General features: G+C 54.1%; 1 protein-coding gene across 5 annotated transcripts in view; it reads left to right on the plus strand.

Moving 5' to 3' along the window:
* Positions 1–20,682, plus strand: part of CABP1 (calcium binding protein 1) — a 55,357-nt gene that overhangs the window by 28,345 nt on the left and 6,330 nt on the right. For 2 of the 5 annotated variants that reach the window (XM_058656668.1, XM_058656667.1), the window contains exons 2-4: positions 1,530–1,615; positions 16,448–16,627; positions 20,623–20,653. In XM_058656668.1, the coding sequence (XP_058512651.1) occupies positions 16,448–16,627; positions 20,623–20,653 (211 nt within the window). In that variant the 5' untranslated portion in view covers positions 1,530–1,615. Of the gene's footprint in view, positions 1–1,529; positions 1,616–2,985; positions 3,711–16,238; positions 16,628–20,622; positions 20,654–20,682 lie in introns of those variants that run through there. The other 3 variants (XM_058656670.1, XM_058656666.1, XM_004591897.3) reach the window with 3 other exon arrangements.

The following is a 20,682-nucleotide window of genomic DNA, read 5'->3' on the forward strand; positions in this document are numbered from 1 at the left end:
TCTCCCAAATCTGACCCCTGTTCCACCTCTTACGTTATAGTCTCAGCCACTGCCACACCTCATCCCACACCAGGAACCAGCTCCCAGCCCACTCCCATTTCGCCACACTTGCTGCAGAGCTGCCAGCCAGCCAGGCTTTACTAATGTGAACAGTCTCTCATCTCTCCTCTACCACTAACCCACCGCTGCTCTTCCCTTTCTGCCTCGAAGAAGCCCAGAGCCTTTGCTCACGCCAGTCCCTGCCTTCCCCTGCAGCTCCATCTCCACCACCTTCCCTCTGTCTCACGCCCACACGCCCCCTTGTCTGCTTGGTCCTGCCAAGCTCGTCCCTGCTTTGGACCTCCTAACATCTCCCTGCCAGGGACTTTTCCTTTCCTTCGTTTTGGTTTCTGCTCAGATGTTCCCTCTGCCAGAGAGGCTCGGTCCCTAGTCGCTGTCTAAAATAGCACCCTCCAAGCAGGCGCTGGGCACAGCAGTGAAGACTCCGCCAGTCTGTGCTGGGGTGCCTGCGTGCAAGTCCCAGCTTCCTGCTCCTGTGGACCCTGGGAAGCAGCAGCTCAGCCAGTTAGGCCCCTGTGCCCACCTGGGAGACCCAGATGGCGTTCCAGGCTCCTAGCTTCGGCTTAACCCAGCCCTGACTCTGTGGACATTTAGGAAGTAAACCAGCAAATGCAAGATCTATTTCTGCCTCTCTCTGTCTTTCAAATAAATTAATTAAATTACATCACATCATTTTTAAAAGATTTATCTTATTTCAGAGTCGGATACACAGAGAGAAGGAGAGACAGAGAGGAAGATCTTCTGTCTGATGATTTCACTCCCCAAGTGACTGCAATGGCTGGAGCTGAGCCGATCCAAAGCCAGGAGCCAGGAGCCAGGAGCTTCATCTGGGTCTCCCATGTGGGTGCAGGGTCCCAAGGCTTTGGGCTAGCTTCAACTGCTTCCCAATGCCACGAGCAGAGAGCTGGATGGGAAGCAGGGCCACTTGGACACAAACTGGTGCCCATATGGGATCCTGGCACCTGCAAGGTGAGGACTTTTACCACTAGGCTACTGCACCAGGCCCAAAATTACATCCTTAATTAAGCCCTGCCCTCTTACCTGACTTATTTTTCTGGGAAGGAAGGGGCACTAAAGACCACCAGCTTGTTACTAATTCATTTTTCACATGTGTAACATTATTTGTTGCTGAGAATACAGACTGCATTTTGTTTGCTACCATGTCCCTGGTATCTAGAACATCGCCTGGCAAATAACATTCATTTACATATTTGCTGAATGAATGGAGAAATCTATGCATCCCAGATGCCTGACCCAGCGCCTACTTGCATTAAGTACTTGTTAGATAAATGACAGAAAGAATATACTGTACCAATGAAACGGCATTCTGGTGTAAATACAGGATGATTCTGGGTAGGGCTGCAGGTGTTTTATCCATTTGCTCCGTATAGTTTTGATTAACTTACTTCAGTCATCATACCTGATAGAACCAAGTCCTTCTTTCTATTTATTTATTCATTCATTTTTAGGAATGAGTTGCTGACGGCAGTCTTGCCCAGGAATATTTAGGGGATTCCAGAAAGGTCACCAGGAATGGCACAGGGATCTGAAGAAGGTACTTTATCTCCTGTGATTTAGAACAGGTGTCCAGTTAGTTGTTAATCCCACCAAACACTGACCGGGCAGGAAGCTGGCTGACCTCCTTCTGTGGAGTGGACCCAGCAGGGAGCCTGTGGGGCACGAGGAGGAGAGGGGGTACCCCAAGCTGCCCCAGTTCCTGCATTTTAGGAACCTGTGTGACTCTGACGAGATGCTCAGAGGGAACAGTCTGCTGTGACTTCCTATTTCACTGTGATTTCTGGGCGGTCACTTTCCCAGCCTATCCCATTGTTCTAAACTCCCTGCATGTGGATATGTAAAAGAAGCCAACAGGGTAGGAGAACGGAGAGCCCTGGGTGTGAGTGAGGGGTGAGATGGCGCTGGATCCATCTGTCCTTTCCATGAGCCTAGGCACTGACCAGGTTGTGCATGGCACCAGGACCAACGCCTAGAACAGAGAGAACCTGGGGTGCAATTGCAGGCATCCCATCTGAAAGCAACCGAATTAGATGGGGCATTGTGAGCTGCACAGGGCCGGGGAAACTGGCTCCAACCACGTGGGTGCCCCGTTGTCCTCCCCATCCACGACTTGAGCTCAGCTCCTTCTGTGCCTGGTGTCAACTGATGTTAACAAGGAGTTAGCGATGAGGAAAGCAAGGCTCAGAGAGGTCCATGACATTTGTCCAAGCTGCCCAGATGGCAAACCGCAAAGTGGGGATTTGAGATTTACACTGTGTGACTCCCTGGCTGCCTCCCAAGAGCGGTGGCCACTCTAGCGTCCAACAGGCAATGAAGGTGAGCAGAGGGGTGGAAGAACGACAAATGGGTTCTCCCTGAGCCATGGGCATCACCAGGCACGGCCCAGACAGGTGCGGCAGCCAGCTGCCACCCGGCTTCTGCTTTGAAATTCATGTGGCTGACTTACCAGGGTGGTGCATGCCATTGGGAGGGGACGGAGGGGTTTCGTATAGAGTGGCGCCTTCCCTTCCGGGCCAAGCTGGCGCTGCATTCTGTCGTAGAGCGCCTTCATCCTCCTCCTCCTCGGGACTCTGCTTCCAGGCGCATCATCTCTCGCGCTCCTTGCCAAAGTTGTACCCTCTGGGGAGTGCAGCCTGCCTTCGTTTCTGGAGGTTCTGGGGCACCGTAGGGGCTCCAACCAGGCTTGGCGAGGGGCACTGCAGGCGCTCCCAAGGTGTCCGCCTCTTTAGGGCCCCTTGCCAAGCCCCTTTCCTCGCGTTCCCAGCTCCGCGCCGCCGCAGCGCCCCGCTCGCCGCCAGGGGCCGCCCGGAAGCGGGACTCCCCGGGCGCGGGGCGGGGCGAGGGGCGGGACGCAGCGGTACCTGGGCCGGCCGGGAGTCGGGGGTGGGCACTCGGGGGACAGCGGCAATCCTCCCTCCCCCAGATCTGCACCGCCGGCCGCCGGGAGCTCCGGGCTCCGGGCGTAGAAGCTGCGCTGTCACATGGGCGGCGGCGACGGGGCCGCATTTAAGCGGCCGGGCGACGGCGCCCGCCTCCAGCGCGTCCTCGGGCTCGGCTCCCGCCGGGTGCCCCGCTCCCTGCCCGCCGGGGGGCCCGCGCCGCGCCGCACCGGGCCGCCCCCGCCGGGCCATGCGAGCGCCGGCCCCGCCGCGATGAGCTCGCACATCGCCAAAAGCGAGTCCAAGACGTCGCTGCTGAAGGCAGCGGCGGCGGCAAGCGGGGGCAGCCGGGCTCCCCGCCACGGCCCTGCCCGGGACCCGGGGCTACCCGGCCGCCGGCTGACCGGCGCCTGTCCGAGTACGCCGCCGCCGTCCGGGGACCCCAGTTCGCGAAGGCCCTTGTGCCGACCCGCGCCGCGGGAGGAGAGCACGCGGGGGAGCCGGCGTGGGCTCCCCCCAGCGCACTGCAGGCCCCGGGAGGCGCTGCCGGCCGCGGCGTCCCGACCTCCGCCGCCGTCGCCGCTGCCACCGGCCCGCGGGCGGGATGGGGAGGAACGGGGGCTGTCTCCGGCGCTCGGCCTCCGGGGCTCTCCACGAGCCCCGGGCCGCGGGGACTCGGCTCCAGCCGCCGTGTCCGAGGCGGACCCGTTCCTCCACCGGCTGCGCCCCATGCTCAGCTCCGCCTTCGGCCAGGTAAGGGCCGCGCCTCCCGCCCGCGCTCCCGGGAAAGGCGCTCGGGACCCTGCAGCGACCGCGCATCCTCCGGGGCCCTGGGTCAAGCCTCGGCTCACCCGGTCCTTCCTGGCCAGCCTCCCTTGCGGGCGCTGCTCCGCCACCGCGCCTGATTCAGCACCCTGTGCGCTGTCCACGTTCCGCTCCCGGGCCTCTCGCGGCGAGTCACCGCCACACAGCCGCCCTCACACCTGCGGAACTGACCCGCCCTGGTAGGAAGCGACCTTCACGACTCCTCTGGGGATTTGCTGGGACTGAGAGGGGCGTCTGGAACAGCTGGCGCCAAATCCCTCCCCTGGTCTCTGGGATGTAGCCCATGAGGGGTGGAGAGAGAGAGAGAGAGACAGAGACAGAGACAGAGACAGAGACAGAGACAGGACACAGGATCTTGATGTGGGGCGAGCGCGAGCCCTGACCATTACCTACGGTATTTCCAGAGGACTGGGAAAAGTTAACAGCTTGAAAACCATGAAGATGGTAATGAGTGTCAGAACCTGGCTCACACTGGGGTTTCCCTTTGTTTGGGGGACAGGGGGATTGTCACCCGAGCGATGCCTTTAGGATGGGCAGTGGCAGACTGAGAGGATGTGGAATGATAACCCCAGAATGCCAGCCTGAGTTGGAGTGCCTTCACTCCATGCATTCACCAGTGGCTTCCAGGTGGCTTGGCACCTGCCCTTGAAAAGCCTGAGTGTGTATAGTTAAACCCAGGGCGACAGTCTGGGGCCAGGCCACAGCCAGGATTTCCACAGCTCCCAGTCCCGGACACAGCGTGGAATCCTTCCTGCAGCAGCCTCGGAGCGTAAACTGCAGGGGCCAGATCAGGGTACTGGTGTGGCTCACCGCAGATTGTAGCAGGCTGCAGCGTAAAAGAGCCGTCTCAGACTCCTGGTTTGCCACCCTGGATCAGAATCCCAAGGAGGCCATGCATGTGTTTGGCTTCAGATCTGCACTTTCCTTTAAAAAAAAAAAAAAAATCCACTACTCTGTACTGCCTGATGCCGGTGGCAGTCTGACATGAAGGTGGCTGCACATGGATTCAGATGGCATGGGGCTGCTGTGCAGTGCGAGAGGGCACCGTGTGTGTGGCTTTGTTCCTGCAGGGAGCCCTCGTTAGCTGAGTGAGCTGGAAAGAGTTCCCCGCCAGCAGAGAGCTGGATGCAGAACTATGAGTGTGGCAGCGTGTCGAGAGGAAGTGTGCTATGGCGCCTTTATGTGTCAGCATGTTGGGGCGACAGGGCTCTGTGGATGAGGGCCGGGGTGCACCAGGAATGCTGTGGTGGCAAGTGGTGAGGGCAGTTCATTCGTTTGTCAGATGTTTCCTGACCACTTGTTTTGCCCAGGCATTTGCTGCACAATAGAGTAATGAACAGGTAGCGTGAGTTCTCTTTCTTGAGCCTGTGGTGTAGCAGTGTGGAAGTGACCGGCCCACCATGGTCACACATCCTCCCGCTTCTCCAGTTTGCCGGGCAGCTGACTTTCCCCTTTCTTTCCAGTCTTGCAAATCGTACCTTCCTGTGCCCCATCTCAGCTCAGTGGCGTGTTCTCGCCCCTCCTTTTCACCCAGCCACGAAGAGCCCAGGGTTCTGAAATGTCATCAGAGCCACCCGAGTCAGGAGGCCCTGGAAGGTCCCATCAAATATTGACCAGCTCTTCCCTCCGGAAGTGCCTGCCTCCAGAGCTGCGGGCTGCTTCTCTCCAACCCTGCGTGGCGGCTCTAGGCTTTCCTGCTTCAGCAGCAATGGCCACAACAGCCCAGAGTTGGGACGTTTGTGTCAGTTGCCGTCAGCCTCCTTCTGTCCACCCCTAGACTTCTGTCCTTAAAGACGGGATTGGAACCACCAGAAGAAATGTGAGATTCTGAATGCAGCAACTTTTAGGGTAGAATTGTCCTAGAGCAAAATATAGCCCTTGTAAAACGTGTGTAAGCGTATTTCCTCACAGTTATATATGGCTGTATATGTACACATATACATATGTAAATGCATTGGTGTACAGGTATACACGTACGTGGGCGTGTACATATTTATAAATATGTATGTAAAGTTTTTCATTGGCATGTGATAATTGTATGTATGTGTGGAGTATAGTGTGATTTTTTTAAATGATTTATTCATTTTTATTTAAAAGGAAAAGTTAGAGAAGGAGACAGAGATCTTCCCTCCCCTGGTTCACTTCCCAGATGGCTGCAATGGCTAGAGCTGGGCCTGTCCGAAGCTGGAATTAGGAGCTTCCTCTAAGTCTGCCGTGTGGGTGCAAAGGCCCAAGCACTTAAGACATCTGCTGCCTTCCCAGACCATTAGCAGGGAGCTGAATCAAAAGTGGAGTAGCTGGGACATAAACTGATGCCTGCATGGGATGCTGGCCCCACAGAAGAAGCTTAACCTACTTGTAGTACGGTGCTGGCTTCATGTTGTGACTTCTTTTAAAAAAAGATTTATTTATTTTTATTTCCAAGTCAGATATACAGAGAGGAGGAGAGACAGAGATAAAGATCTTCCATTCGCCAATTCATTCCCCAAGCAGTGGAAATGGCTAGAGCTGAGCTGATCCTAAGCCAGGAGCCAGGAGCCTTTTCCAGGTCTCCCACTTGGGTGCAGGGTCCTAAGGCTTTGGGCCATCCTCGACTGTTTTCCCAGGCCACAGGCAGGGAGCTGGATGGGAAGCGGGGCCACTGGAATTAGAACCAGCGCCCATATGGGATCCCGGTGCATGCAAGATGAAGACTTCAGCCGCTAGGCTACTGTGCCGGGCCCACGTTGTGACATTTCAATACCAGTATACAGAAAATGTATTTTCTTGCTTTTCAAGTTCCATTTTTAAAATCTTAAATGACTACCTTAACCTCATTTATTGCCTTTCTTTACTGTAATATAGGGATAACCACAGTACTTCAACTTTGTGATTGAGAGACTAAGGAAGACATGGAGGTACACATTGCGGTTGGCCTTGTACTTGGCATAGAGCAGAGGTTGTTGTCAGTGTTAGATACCATTGTCTCTGCTCTTGTTGTTGGTTAGCTACCAGGGGCTCCAGTTTCCTGTTGGTAGCACAGACAGTTAGAACCAGGGTTCAGGGAGGCGGTGAAGGTACGCAGACGGAACTTTGCTTTGGGGGAAACAGAAAGTGAGGTTCTCCCGGTGGCCTCCTAGAGCATCCTTCCTGCCTGCAGGGGTGTGCATGGGTCTCAAGTCCAAGGCCTCAAATAGGGGCTTGGAAGATAGCAGCCCTGCCGCTTCCTCGCTCTATGAACTTGAGCAGAGTAGCCTCTCTCTCCTGTCTCCCTATAATCTTGGTTTATTCATTCAGAGATGAGATTGACCAAAACCACCTTGCAGAGTTGTTACGAGGCTCACACGAGATGAAGATGATCTACATACCTGCTTCAAGGTGTGTGCTGGCAGTGGGGCACCATTCAGTAGTGTTTTAGCTGCTGTTAATAGAGTGAAGGCCTAAGTGAAGACACTTTGAATGCTACCTGTGAGCCAGGTAAGGAAGACTATTGAAGAACAGAGCTGGGCCCGGCGTGATAGCGTAGTGGTTAAAGTCCTCGCCTTGTACACTCCGGTATCCTGTATGGTCACCAGTTCTAATCCTGGAGGCCCTGCTTCCCATCCATCTCCCTGCTTGTGGCCTGGGAAAGCAGTCAAGGACGGCCCAAAGCTTTGGGACCCTGCACCCGAGTGGGAGACCTGGAAAAGGCTCCTGGCTCCTGGCTTAGGATCAGCTCAGCTCTAACCATTGCCGCTGCTTGGGGAATGAATTAGCGAATGGAAGATCATTATCTCTGTCTCTCCTCCTCTCTGCATATCCGCCTTTCCAATAAAAATAAATAATTTTTAAAAAAAAGAACAAAGCTGACCACTGCCAACCCAGCTTCCTGATGGTGTACCTGGGAAAACAACAGACTGTGGGCCCCTGCACCCATGCAGGAGATCCAGAAGAAGGTTTTGGCTCCTTGCTGCAAGCCTGGCGTAGCCCTGGCCAACGTGGCCATTTGGGGGAATGAACCAGCAGAAGGAAAATCTCTGTGTCGTTCTCCTTTCTGTAACTGTCTTTCAAATGAATAAATCTTTTTTTTTTTTAAAGAGCTGAATGTCAAAGAACCTTTGCTCATCCTCCCATCGTGGACAGCTAAGTATGTGCCATCCAGCTGCCTGGAGAAAAGCCGTGTTGTCAGAAATTAACTCTGAGTGACCTGGGGCTTTGAGTCCTGCAAGACTGTTTTATAAACAGGCTCTCTGGTTCTTGCCTTAACCTTGAGGGGAGACAGCCCTGGCAGAGGATACAAATGCAAATGAAAGCCACAGCTCTGCCCTGTTCTCCCGTGTTCCCAGTCCTAGGGGGCATCTCCATTGCCATACTGCTCCATGGATGGCTGGATCATGGCATTTTGTTTTATTTTCTCTCATTTGAAAAATAAAGAGACAGAAATCTCCCATCCACTGGTCACTTACTCAAATACCTGCCACATCCCAGGCTAGGCCAGGCTGGAGCCAGGGGCTCAGAACTCAAATTGGGACACTCCATTGGATGGCATGGACCCAAGTCCTTGAGCCGTACACCTCCTGGGATATGCAATTAGCAGGAGATACGAATCAGAAGCAGACGATATGCAATTAGCAGGAGATACGAATCAGAAGCAGACTGGTGGAACTGGACTCAGATACTTCCGATAGGGGGTGCACGTCTCCCAAGGAGTGTGCCACATGTGTACTCTGGAATGGCGCGAAGGAATGGCGTCACCATCTGCTGGACTTGGTTTAGTTTCGATTTAGATGGGGAGAGGGACCTTGATGGTTTGGGTCACAGTGGATTCCGTCACACTAGGCCTGTGTGTGCTTCTCACTCCTGCCCCAGCCCAGCAGCCTTTCCCCCTAGGGCCGGAGCAGGTCACTGTAGGTGATGGGAGTGGCTGGGTCAGCTGGGCAAGAGCCTTCCAGGCTGTCTACCTTCATCTCCAGCTGTTTCAAGTACTGGAGACCTGACCGGAGACCCCTACACCTTGGGAGTGTTGGGGGGAAACAACTGCTTCTTCTTATTTTATTTTCACAGCAAGTTGTGAGGGTTGGCATTAACATACCCTGTTTCAGAGTTGAGGAAACAGGCCCAGGAGAGGGGAAGTGACTGGCCTAAAGGTGACGCTGTGAGTCAACGGCAGGACTGCAGGACAGCTGTGGTGTCTGTTTATCTCCAGGCACACCTGCCTGTGTGCCCCACAGTGGCCCCTGGTCCATCGGAAGCCACATAGGCACACACGTCATACCCTATTGTCCGCAGTGTCATGTTACGACCCAGCCTCCCTGAGGGCCTTCTCAACTGGGCTGTCATCCAAGTTCAGATGCCGGCAATAGACCTGGTCAAAACAGAAGGTGAGCCTCCCTCCTAATCAGGAATAATCAGCAGTAGGTTTATCCTTCTCATCCCCCTGATCCTATTATTCCATTCCAGAACTCAAAGAATGCCTTCCAGAGACTGGGGGAGACAAAGAGAGGGGTACAGCTGTGTGTGGAGCCTTAAGAGGGAGTTCCTACTGTTTGCCCTTCTTAAATGTCCTACTGAAGGACAGTGAATCCTTGGATTCAGCAGATCTGAATCTCTGGATCCCTCCTTTCCCTTAAGTCTTAAACTGGCTACCCTCCTCCCCAAAACAGGATGGGATTTCGCCAAAGTGTGTATCACTTTTCCATTGGTTTTTCTGTCTCCTTTTTCCAAGTGTCTGAAGGTCGGTAAGCAGGTGCTGTGCCCTAGGCCGACCTGCAGGGGGCAGTAGTCACCAGGTCTGAATCTATGTCTCCCTGAATGAATGGATGCGCTTGGAAATCAGTGCTGGAGGGTGGGCTTAGTGGCAGACAAGGTTAAGCTACCTGCATCCCATGTTGGAACGTCCCTTTGAGTCCTGGTGATTCTGCTTCTGATCCGTATTCCTTCTAATGAATCCTCAGAGGCAGCAAATGATGGCTCACGTGCTTGGGCTGCCACCACCCATGCAGGAGACCCAGCTGGAGTTCCTGGCTCGTGACTTTGGTTGGCCCTGCCCTGGCTGTTGTAGGCATCTGGGGGGTGAATCAGTGAATGGAAGGACTTGGTATCTCTCTCCCAACTGCCCTCCCCCGCCCAACCACCACCATTGCTCTGCTTTTCAAGTAAAGAAGAATGAATAAGCATTTAAGGCTTGTGTTGGGCAGGAGAAAGGGGCATGTCCTAGATGCCTGGCCCTGTGCCAGGTCCTTTGCAGGCCTCCTCAGCTCACAGATCCCTCCCGGGAGCCCTGCAGGAGCTGCTTTGGAGTCTTCATTTTATAATGGAGGAAGTTGGAGCTCCCAGGAATGAACCTGCCCTCAGGGTCGCAGTGTTACCAAACTGCGGCTGCAGGTCAGAATCCCCCTGGGCTGCTAAACAATGCCAGCAGCCAGAGCCCACCGAAACTTACAGAGCCAGAGTTTCAGGGGTGCCCTCCATTGGTTCTAATCTACAGCCTACATTGAGAGCCTCTGCCCTGCACAGAAGTCCACCCATTTCATTCACATGAGACCAGATCTGTGCTCGCCACCTGTCCCTCTGTGCTCCCTGGTGAGCCCCGTTTTTCCAAGATAGTCTGCACATGGTCTGTTTTCTGTATTTTGCTTGCAAGTCTTTCTTGATTTCCCCCTTCCCCCAGAGCGAATCAAATTCCTATCTCACATTCTCAAAGTTCTTGTGGCTCCCCTTCCTAGCATTGATGTGAAATGTTGCTAATTGTGTCATTTGCTCTTCATTATCCCTGCTCAGCCTGCTAGAGCACTTACTGCCACTATGCCCGGAGGCAGGGCTGTGTTTATTTCGTTCTCTCACTGAATTTCCAGAGCAGGGCATAAGGGCCTAGCACACATAAACATTGAACAGATGAGGCCTTTGTCTTCCATGTGAATAATGACTTCTGGAGCCCCTATTCTATGTGACACATTTTTCCCATGTACATTTGATAAGTAAGATAGGGAAAGTCCCGTCTCCCAGTGGAGGAAACCCGAGCTGAGGACTGGAAGGCAGTCACAGGTCAGGAACAGGCAGAGCCCAGACTGAGCACCGGGCCTCCCCGCCCCTTCCCATTCATCAGCGTTAATTGAACTTGACCCCTGGCCCAAACCTGCTGAATGTTTCCTTCTTGCCCTGTTTGTGCGAGATGAGGTTTGAAGTAGGCGTTTGTGTTGGCTGCTGACTCCCTGCTCCAGCGCCCTGGCTTCTTCTCCCCTTTTTCCTGTCCTTTAGGCATCCACTCCTCTCCACTCAGACTCCTCCCTCGGTTCCCAGGGAGTAGCCCCTCCTCCAGAGCTTTGGTCCAGAAAAGGCCAAAGGTTACTCCCCTGATGAATCCATTCCATGAAAAGCCCTTGGCAAAGAAGACTGTCTGGGCTGAAAACTCCAGGCCCTGTGCGTCAGGGCCTTGGGAGGAGACTTTCCCAAGTCTGTCTCTGGTGCCCCCTGCTGGGCAAAGCTGGTGTGGGGGAAACAGGGCTGTAGGTCTTAACTGGGACATCGGATGCTGGAGATGAACTCACTTCGGGGCAAGAACTAGCAGGGACAAGGAACAGTCAGCGGGAAGCGTTCTCATCCTAGGACCTTGAAGATGATTTTGTGCAGGGCTGCTTTTCCTGCTTGGCTGCCCCCAAAGATGCTGGTGATAGATCCTCACTCAGGGTTTGTCATCAGCAAAGAAGATCCACAGACCTTGCTTGGGGTATCTGCCCATGCCAGTGTGCCGGCTCCATCCTTCCTGCATTGGAGCCATGTCTTGGTCCTTCCCGGCCCCCCCCCCCACCCCTGCCTGGGGTGGAAAGATCTCACACTGCGCAGAGGAAAGCTGTGCTGCCAGCCCCAGAGCCTCATCCCATTTGCATGGTAAGGCAAGTGTGAAAACCAGCCTGAAGAAGAGGGCCACACAAGACCTCCGAGGGGTCTCAGTGCAGCAGCCAGAGCTGCCCCGGGCAATGAGGATGCGTACCAGTCCAGATGACTGCTCTCTGCAAGTGATGTTTGTCTCCTGGGGAGCTTGTGTGTGCCTGTATGTGCATGCGTACATGCAAGACTGCAAACCATGAGGCAGCCCTGGCTTCGGGGGCCCAAAGTAGCCAGCTTCTCCTTCTGGGTCTGCTGTCCTAATTCCCAGCCACAGCTGCCGCACTCCGGGCTTCCCTCCCCGAGGCAATCTCCCTGCAGATTTGGCTGCACCGAGAAGAGGAGGGTGTGCAGAGGAAAGGGGAGAGAAGCTGAGAGAGAGAGAGGACTCAGTTCTAATCTGATGTAGATGATCCACCAGGCTCCTCCAGCTCAGCTGCCCTCTGCCACCAGCTCTCTCCTGCTGCCTTCACCCGCCTTAAGAAAGAGCCCTGAAAGTTAAACCCAGACATGTAAACATACACACACTACAAAAAAAAAAAAAAAGCCACCAGAAAGCAGGAGCAGGCAGACGCGTGAGAGAGCACGCACGCAAGAGAGGGCTCTGCTTGGTCCTGGAGGAGCTGCGGTACAGGCAGAGGGAGGCTGGGGTTGGCAGGAACTGGCGCTGAGGCCTCCTCGCCCCCCAAGGAGCCTCCTTCATGGACCCCAGGATCCTGTCAGGGGCTGCCTCAGCTTAGGATGGGCAACTGTGTCAAGTCTCCACTGAGAAATCTCTCCAGAAAGGTATGTTTCTGGAAGTCGCTGAGCTGCGGGGCTGAGGGAACCGGGTCTCATTGCCACCCCTCCCGGAGGTCTGGTCTAGAGGGGCATGTCAGCCCTTCCCGTGGGTCCTGTCCCCTCCCCCCGGTCCAGAGACGCCCCTGTCATCATCCTCTGTGTTCCAGGCTTGGAGCTGCAAAGGTGGGGGTGAGAAGGGCTCTGTTTGAGATTTAAGAAAGAAGCTAGGTAGCTGTGGAGGTTCTGGGGCCATAACATGGACAGTGTGGCTGCTTAGAATCTCAGCAGGCAGAGACCCTTGGAACTGGCAGACTCAGAATCCCCCTTCTGGGCGCGGCACCAGCCATATTCTTTCAGCATCCATGAGCCTATCTGGTCGGCTCCATGCTTTCAGCATTGTGGGGTCTGTTGTAGCTCCCTTCACTGCCAGTGGGTGTGCCTTGGGCTGTCCCCTGCTGCCCCTGAGATGTGAAGGCTGTCCCGTGTGGGAGTGGCAGGTGGAGCAGGCTGTTGGAGGGTCTGACTGGGGAGAAAAGTGCCTAGGAGCTAGCTGAGCAGATGTGTGTGCCAGCCCTTCCTGAAGGAGTCTTGTTGGGGATTGTAGTCTCCTGCCAGTAGTCCTAAAGCAAGCAAGCATCTCTAAAGTGCCTTTCTTGTGGGGCTGGGCTCTCATCTCCTGAGTTTGCCTTCCCGCAGGTTCCACCCCTGTTGCTAACTCTGCAGTGAGCCATGGCTGCCTGCGTTAGAAGGAAGAAGGAGCAGTAAGGGCGTCCTCCTCCAGGTCTTCCAGCTTCAGGCAAAGGGCTAGAGTGCCACTCAGCCGGCCCGAGTGACTCAGTCAAGGTCTGCGCAGAGCCAGCGGTGCCTCGGCCCTCAGCCCCACCCTCCCTCTTGTGTTAGATTCACAGCCTCTTGATTTGGGGCTCTCGGGACCTTTTCCACTTGTCATCTCGCTCGTTGGGCTAAGCAGCTCAATGTCAAATCCCCCGCTAATATTTGCTCTTCCTTGGATCCCTACAAGGGCCAAGTGATTCCCCTGTGTGCCTCCCATCCCCAAGGTTGTCATCTCCTTAGAAGTGTCTTCTCTGTCGGAGCTGGCCTCTTCAGATGTTGATCTGAGCCAGCAGGGAGGCCCATGGGTGTCGGGCCTTGGGGAGGGGGAGCTCTGTCAGCTCTTAAAGAGGTGAACTTCAGAGCAGGAATTATCTTCTCATCATCTCTCCCCCACCCCCACCTACTTCCACCCTCCTTGCCTTTCCCACAAAGAGCTTCAGAGTCAGAAGACTAGGGTCTCCTCTTTCCAGCCCTGTGATCTTAGGCAAATTACTTAACCTCTCTGTGCCTCATCCTTCCAGTGGGAGGTACCAATAGGGAGAGTTAAGTGCTAGGCACCATGCCTGGCCTCTTGTACTCCATGGCTATTCATGTGATGGTCATCAAAATCCTGATTGATCCACTATGGATTTTAGAGAGGAGGGAGGGAGGAGGAATGGAAATAGGGGTTATGGGATAAAGTTAAAATTACAAAGAAAAAAAAATTATTGTAATTCAGTGTTACCTTTTTATACTAAGTATCTGCTATGTGTCAAACATCTCTTACCTCCTTTGCTCTTACCCACTAAGTATTCCTCTGGGCTGGACTCAGAGAGCAGAGCCCTCCTGAGGTCACCTGGCAGCCAGGACTGAAAAACTCTGTTCTCTGTAAAATAGGAACCTGGGTTGATCATTGCTCTTCTCTTTTCTTCTCTTCCCTTCCCTTTCCTTTTCCTTTCTTTTCTTTATTTTCCTCTCTTTCTCAAGACCAAATTCCTACTCCAGGCAGCACCCCCCCCACGCCCCATTCATTCATCTTCTCCTGGGACCTCCCCAGCGGGGAGGAGCCTGCCCTGCGTGCTCTTGGCCAGGCTTGTGTTGTTAGAAAGCACTTAGGTCACAAGGCCTGCCAGCCCCTCCTGTTGCCACAGCACACTCAGGAGCCGGCCAGGAGACGCTGTCAGCCCGTGAGCCGCTGGACACTTGGCCTCCTGAGTGGTAGCTGGGGAACTGGAAATGGTGTGAGGCAGTTTCAGGTCCTAAGTGGGGCAGAAGTGGCTGTCAGGTGCCATCACTGGCCGGAAATGAACGGCAGCCTCAGGGGGCTGCTGGTGCCAGGAGCTTTTACGATCAACAGAGGCAGTGGAAAATTCCCTAGCTGCCCCTGTTTTGTTCTTTCTTGCCAGCCACTTCCTCTCCTTCCTTCTCGTCTCTTTCCTGATTGGCAAGTGTTCTCCCCCTTCTGCTGGAGCCAGAGTCAGTGGCACCTAGCGCCCCTTAAGTCGTCTTGTTATCATCACCGTCATGATCACCGTCATCTGTTACCATCGCTGTGACAACTCCGATTACTCAGCTGTTTAAACCACGCACTGTGCAAATCACTTCATGGGCAGTGGCTCACTGATTTCTCCTGAGACTCCTCTAAGGAGACGTGGCTTTCCCCCCATAGCACACAGAAAGACTCTAGAGCATACAGAGGTGATGCGACCTGCTCAAGGTCACCCAGCAAGTAGGTGGCAGAGCCAGAATCTGTCCCAAGATTCTGAGTCTAGAAGCAGCATCTGAAATCACCTCTGAGCATCTCTGCTGCCTGCTGCCTCCTCCTGCCCGCAGGCTGTGCTCACTGAGAGCCAAGGCCGCGAGATGGGGCCAGAAACAAAAACGGCTAATTTTCTGCTAACATCTCCAGAGCTGCTTGCTGGCCGTTAGCCCTCTGCCTCCTCCAGCGTCTCCTCAGATTCCCTCTCCTCACTGGGAAGGGCTTGCTTAGTTCTGCCCAGGTGCCTCTGGGTGCAGTCAGGGTTCTCTGCCTCTTACCTTCTTTGGGGACATCAAACCAGAATGCGCCCTTGACCTGTCCCATCTCTCGAGTTCTGAGATGACCTAAAACTGACTCCCCCACCCCTCCCAGTACTCCCACCAGCCTGGAGTCCTGGGGCTGACTTCCTTGGCTTCGCATCTTCCTTGCTCTTGGCTTCATGTCTGAATCACTGCTTCCCACTGAAGGGCCACAAAGCTGCTGCTCCTTGCTAGGCCTGGAAGGTGCTGGTGGGGGTGGAGGGACTGGAAGGCATGAGGGGCCAAGGGAGTGTGCCTAGCATTGTGCTTCTAGCCTGGCAGGATAGGCTACTCATTTGTCTTGGCATCTTCTAGGTGTTGGAATCCTGCGATATGGGAGAGGCCTGTAAGAAATAGAGTAAGTAGGATGGAAGATCAGGTGCACAGCTCCAGGCTTCTCAGCTGAGCTTCTCCTTGAAAAAGTGTGCAAATCGCCACTCCTTGGGAGGCTCCCAGTTCAGAACTGAGAACTGACCATATGTCCTTGGTCTAGAAAGGCAGCAGAAGGCTGGGGGTCGACCTGAGTGCTGTGTTCAGAGGCTGCTGTTGTCCTAAGGGGAAGGTCTGAGGGCAGAGCTGACTTTTTATAGCCGCATGGGAACCTGCAGGGAGAAGCAGAGGTTGCCTCGGGCCTGAGAGCACAACTATATTCGGTGAGCAGGAGGAGGCCCCTGCCTCAGCCTCTGGAGGGGCCAGCAGGCCAGGCCGGGCAGGGAGCCAGAGAAGGCAGGAGGGAAGAGGAGAGGATCAGAGACCCTTGGGAAGCTGGGAGACAGGACTTAACCCCAAGGATGGAGCGGAGATGTTGGGAGCATTTTAGAACAAGGAAACATTTCAAGAGGCTCTGAGTGAGCATTTTCCATTGGTTAGAGTGGAAACTTCCGCACTCCCTGCCTCCCCTGACCCATCTGCGTGTGTGTGTGTGTGTGTGTGTGTGTGTGTGCACGTGTTCCACCCTGGGCTTCCGGTCAAGGATTGGAGACCACGTCTGCTGGACCAATTGGATACCTGTCCTTGGGCATCCCAAGGCCTCTCTGAGTCTTGCCAGTTGAAACTCAAGGAATTTCTCTTAAGAAGAGTCCCCTTGAACCAGGAGCCAGGTCAAAGAGGGGCCCATCAGCCAGAGAGGTGACCCCTACCTCTCTCTTGTATTTGCTCGGTGCTGGCTGAAGATGCGCCAGGAAGAGACAAGCAGCTATATGGTGGTACAGACGAGCGAGGAGGGACTGGCAACCAGTGACGACTTCCCAGGACCACTCCTGATGCTGGCCCAGAATTGTGCAGTCATGCACAACCTGCTGGGCCCCGCCTGCATTTTCCTGCGCAAGGGCTTCGCCGAGAACAGGCAGCCTGTACGTAAGTTGGCCCAGTGGAGCCTGCTGGACTTGGCTTCACCAGGCAAAAGGAGGTGCTGGGAAGAAAAAGGGGTTCTGTGCACAGCAGCTCCCCAAGTAGATACATGTCAAACCCCCAACCGGGAGGGTCTGGTCTCTAAGTTTTCCCACTCACGGCTGCAAAGTGTGGTAAGTCCACATCTGCCAGCAGGAAACAACAACAGGTCCATTTTTACTGAGTTCTGACTGCATGCCAGGCACTGGGCTGAGTGTGCTGGTGGGTTGCCTCCTTGATGGTCCAGAGCAAGCCCAAGAGGTAGGTATTTATTACGCCCATTCTACAGAAAGGGGTGCAGTCAAAGGAAGGCTCATAGGTTCGGGTAACAAGTAGTACCAGGTGGGGGCAGGATCTAAACTGTAGAACCTTCTATGCTGATGGAAATATTGTAACACCTGTATGGTGGACATGAGGCACATGTGACCAACGGCCACTTGAAATGTGGTTAGTGCAACTATGGAAGTGGAGTTAGTGATGTTATCTCATTCTATTTCAAATTTAAGGTGCGCAGGGAGGTGTGTGATAAGGATGGTGCTGCACACAAGATTGTCTGCATTTATTAAATACTAGGTGTCAACACTTTGCATGCTCTGCTTCATGAGTGACAGCAGAGACCCTGCAAGATGGGTACTGGTATTTAAACCCATTTTGTGGGTCAGGAAACTTTAACTTAGAAGACAGAAGTGATCTGCCCAATGTCCCACCACTGGAAAGCAGCAGATCTTGGCTCTCTTCTGCTGTACAGCCCCCACTGTTTTCTCCAGCCAAATCGTTTCGGGGAAATTGCCACCAGACCTCCTGAGTCAGCGTCCACAGCTGCCCTGTGCTATTGGTGACCATCTCTGCTGTCCTCCCATGCCTAGCATGCATGGTTCTGCTGCTCGGTAGGAGGAATGGTGTGATTTGGGGACCAGCCAGGGCTCAGCAGCCCAGCTTGGCCTGCAGGTGCATTGGGAAAGGCTGCTGGCTGTGCTGCTCGCTGGGTTCTGAGTATGCCAGTAGGAGTTGGGGGGATGGTGGGGAGGAGCGCAGTACATGTGAGCAGTGCTGTTCTTTGCAGTCCTGCAGGATGGGGTGCTGGAGAAGGCACAAACACTAGGAGCCTGTCAGATGGGGGAGGGCTCGTTATAGCAAAACAGTAGCTGGGCCTAATGCATGCACTGGGTGCAGATGAATGCCCTGTTGTTCATTCAGCCTTCCCAGCCCCAGGATCCCTATCTGCAGGTAAAACCAACTGTAGATCCAAAATATTTGAAAACAAAGCGTATTGCATCTAAACTGAACACAGATATTTTTTTCTTGTCATGATTCCCTAAACAGCACAGTGCAACTATTAGCATGGCATTTACATTGTATTAGGGATTATAAATAATCTAGAGGTGATTTAAAGTATGTAGGAGGATGAGCGTTGATTCTTTGCAAGTACTACATTTTTTCCTATGTGGGACTTGAGCATCCGTGGATGTGCTAACCGCAGGGCCCCAGGACTGACCCCCCCCATGAATACCAAGAGACTGCTGTGTTCATTCACTTACTCACTTTGCCTTATTGGCAGAGAGACATGTGACAAACCAAGTCCTTTTTGGTCTCCTAGGAGCATCTAGGAGCACAGGAGGCTGCCATGCTACAGTGGACATAGACCCCCGACCTCCATGTCATGAGTCTCCTTGTGTTTTTTTTTTTGTTTTTTTGGGTTTTTTTTTAGAGATTTTATTATTATTGGAAAGCCGGATATACAGAGAGAAGGAGAGACAGGAAGATCTTCCATCCGATGATTCACTCCCCAAGTGAGCCGCAACGGGCTGGTTAGCGCCAATCCGGTGCCGGGAACCAGGAACCTCTTCTGGGTCTCCCACGCGGGTGCAGGGTCCCAAAGCTTTGGGCCATCCTCGACTGCTTTCCCAGGCCACAAGCAGGGAGCTGGATGGGAAGTGGAGCTGCCGGGATTAGAACTGGCGCCCATATGGGATCCCAGCATGTTCAAGGCGAGGACTTTAGCCGCTAGGCCACGCGGCTGGGCCCAAGTCTCCTTGTTTTTTCTGTTATTATATTTTTAAGATTATTTTTGTCAGAACAGCATATTTTACAAAGAGAAGAAGATACAAAGAGAAATATCTTCTATTTGCTGGTTCACTCCCCAAGTCGCGGCAACAGCTGGAGCTGAGCCAATCAGAAACCAGGAGCCAGGAGCTTCTACCAGGTCTCCCATACAGGTGCAAGGGCCCAAGGACTTGGGCCACCCTGCACTGCTTTCCCAGGCCACAAGCAGGGAGCTGGATGGGAAGTAGAGCAGCTGGGACAAGAACTAGCATCCAAATGGGATGCTGGTCTTGCAGGTGATTTATCCAATTAAACCATCACAGTGGCCCGCATTTATTCATTTTATCTTGTTGAGAGACAAACACTAACACACATACAGAGAAAGATGGCACCACTCCTCTACTTCCCAAATGCCCACAGCAACCGGACCTAGGCCGGTCTGAAGCCAAGAGCCAAGAATTCCAGCTAGGTCTCTCATGTGGCTGACAGAAATCCAACCACTTGAGCCATTGCCCACTGCCTCCCGGGGTGCTCATTAGCAGGAAGCCAGAATCAGAAGCCAAGACTTGGGTCCAGGCACTTCAGTACAGGATGTGGAAACGTCTTTCTGGCTGCACCAAACACGTGCCTCTGGTGAACTTTCTGAGCGGAAGTCCACACACAGAAAAGCGTTCAAGGAGCACCTCCCCTGAAAGGTCACTTGCAGGACCAAGGAGCTTATGGCCTGCTTGTTCCAAGGTCACACACACTCTCAGTACTGTCTGACCAGATGTAGCCCCCTCTTAGTTCCTGCTGCTGTGTACCAGGTCGTCCCAGGAGATATTGTTCTGTGGTTCCCCTCCCCTTCTGGACTCTCTCCAGCTTTACGGTGCTGGTGTCCCTCGGCCTGGGACAGAATGAGTGGGCAGTTGCAGGTTTTCCTGCCCTGGTGCTCTTGGCTGGGACAGGCTGTGTACAGTTTATGCAGCTGAGATGCTTCATGCTCCCTGGGGCATGCCCGCTGCCTGTGATTGTGACAGTGTGCCTACACCTGTGCTTCCTCAGGGTGCACACACCTGCTTCCTGCACTCCCTGTCCAAAGGCCAAGAGCTAGAACACTGTGTCCAGTGTGGGAGCCTTTGATGAATCTGGCTCACGTGGGCACTGAATCCATTCTGGGCCAGTCTTCCTCCTTCTGAGCAGGCCTGGGATGATGGTAACCTCACCAACTCTGACCTGCTCTCCGGAGAGTCTACCAGTGTCTTGTCTGATGCCTAGACCCAGGCTTCCTTGCCTCCCCAAGGAGTCCTGGGTTCTGTGGGTGGCTGGAGATGTATGCTCTGGACCCTGGCAGCAGCCGAGGCATGGTGGCCCCCAGGGTCCTGTACTGACTGGACAGTATGTAGGGGTGGGACTCAAACTGGGGAAGACTGGATGATGTCCAGGAAGTAGGCCAGAACGCAAGTTCTGCCTCAGCATCTCCAGGTTCTTCCGAGCTGCCTCCTTCATCTGCCACTACATGTTCAACGCCTGCGTTCTGGCCCACCCCACTCCTCTTCTCTTTGCCCTCTTCTCTCTGTTCTGGCCTCCCTGACCCTGTTTTATTTACAGGCTTTGTATCCAGGTCAGCTGTGTTCCCCAGTCCACTGGGTCTGGAATGGGGCCCTGGAAGCCCACTGTTTTTGTGCTCAGGCTGGGTGTAGCTGCTGGGTCCTTGGGGTGTCTCCTGTCAGTGACCCTGGAGTTTCTGTGTTGATGAGAGATGGGGGGCTGCTCCTTTTCTCCTTCAAGGATATGATCCAGACCACCCCTTCTGCATCCTCCCCCCCGCCTCCACCCAGTGCCTGCTATCACTTGGGTGGCCCCCAGGGGATGGGCATTCTGTGACTTCCAGGTCCTCTGCTGCTGTTAACAGGACGTGTTCTCTTGTTTCCAGGACAGATCACTGCGACCAGAGGAAATTGAAGGTAAAATCTGGTCCCTGGGAGAAAGGGCC

The sequence above is a fragment of the Ochotona princeps genome, chromosome 29 (genome assembly GCF_030435755.1).
Source record: "Ochotona princeps isolate mOchPri1 chromosome 29, mOchPri1.hap1, whole genome shotgun sequence".
Classification (NCBI taxonomy): Eukaryota; Metazoa; Chordata; class Mammalia; order Lagomorpha; family Ochotonidae; genus Ochotona; species Ochotona princeps.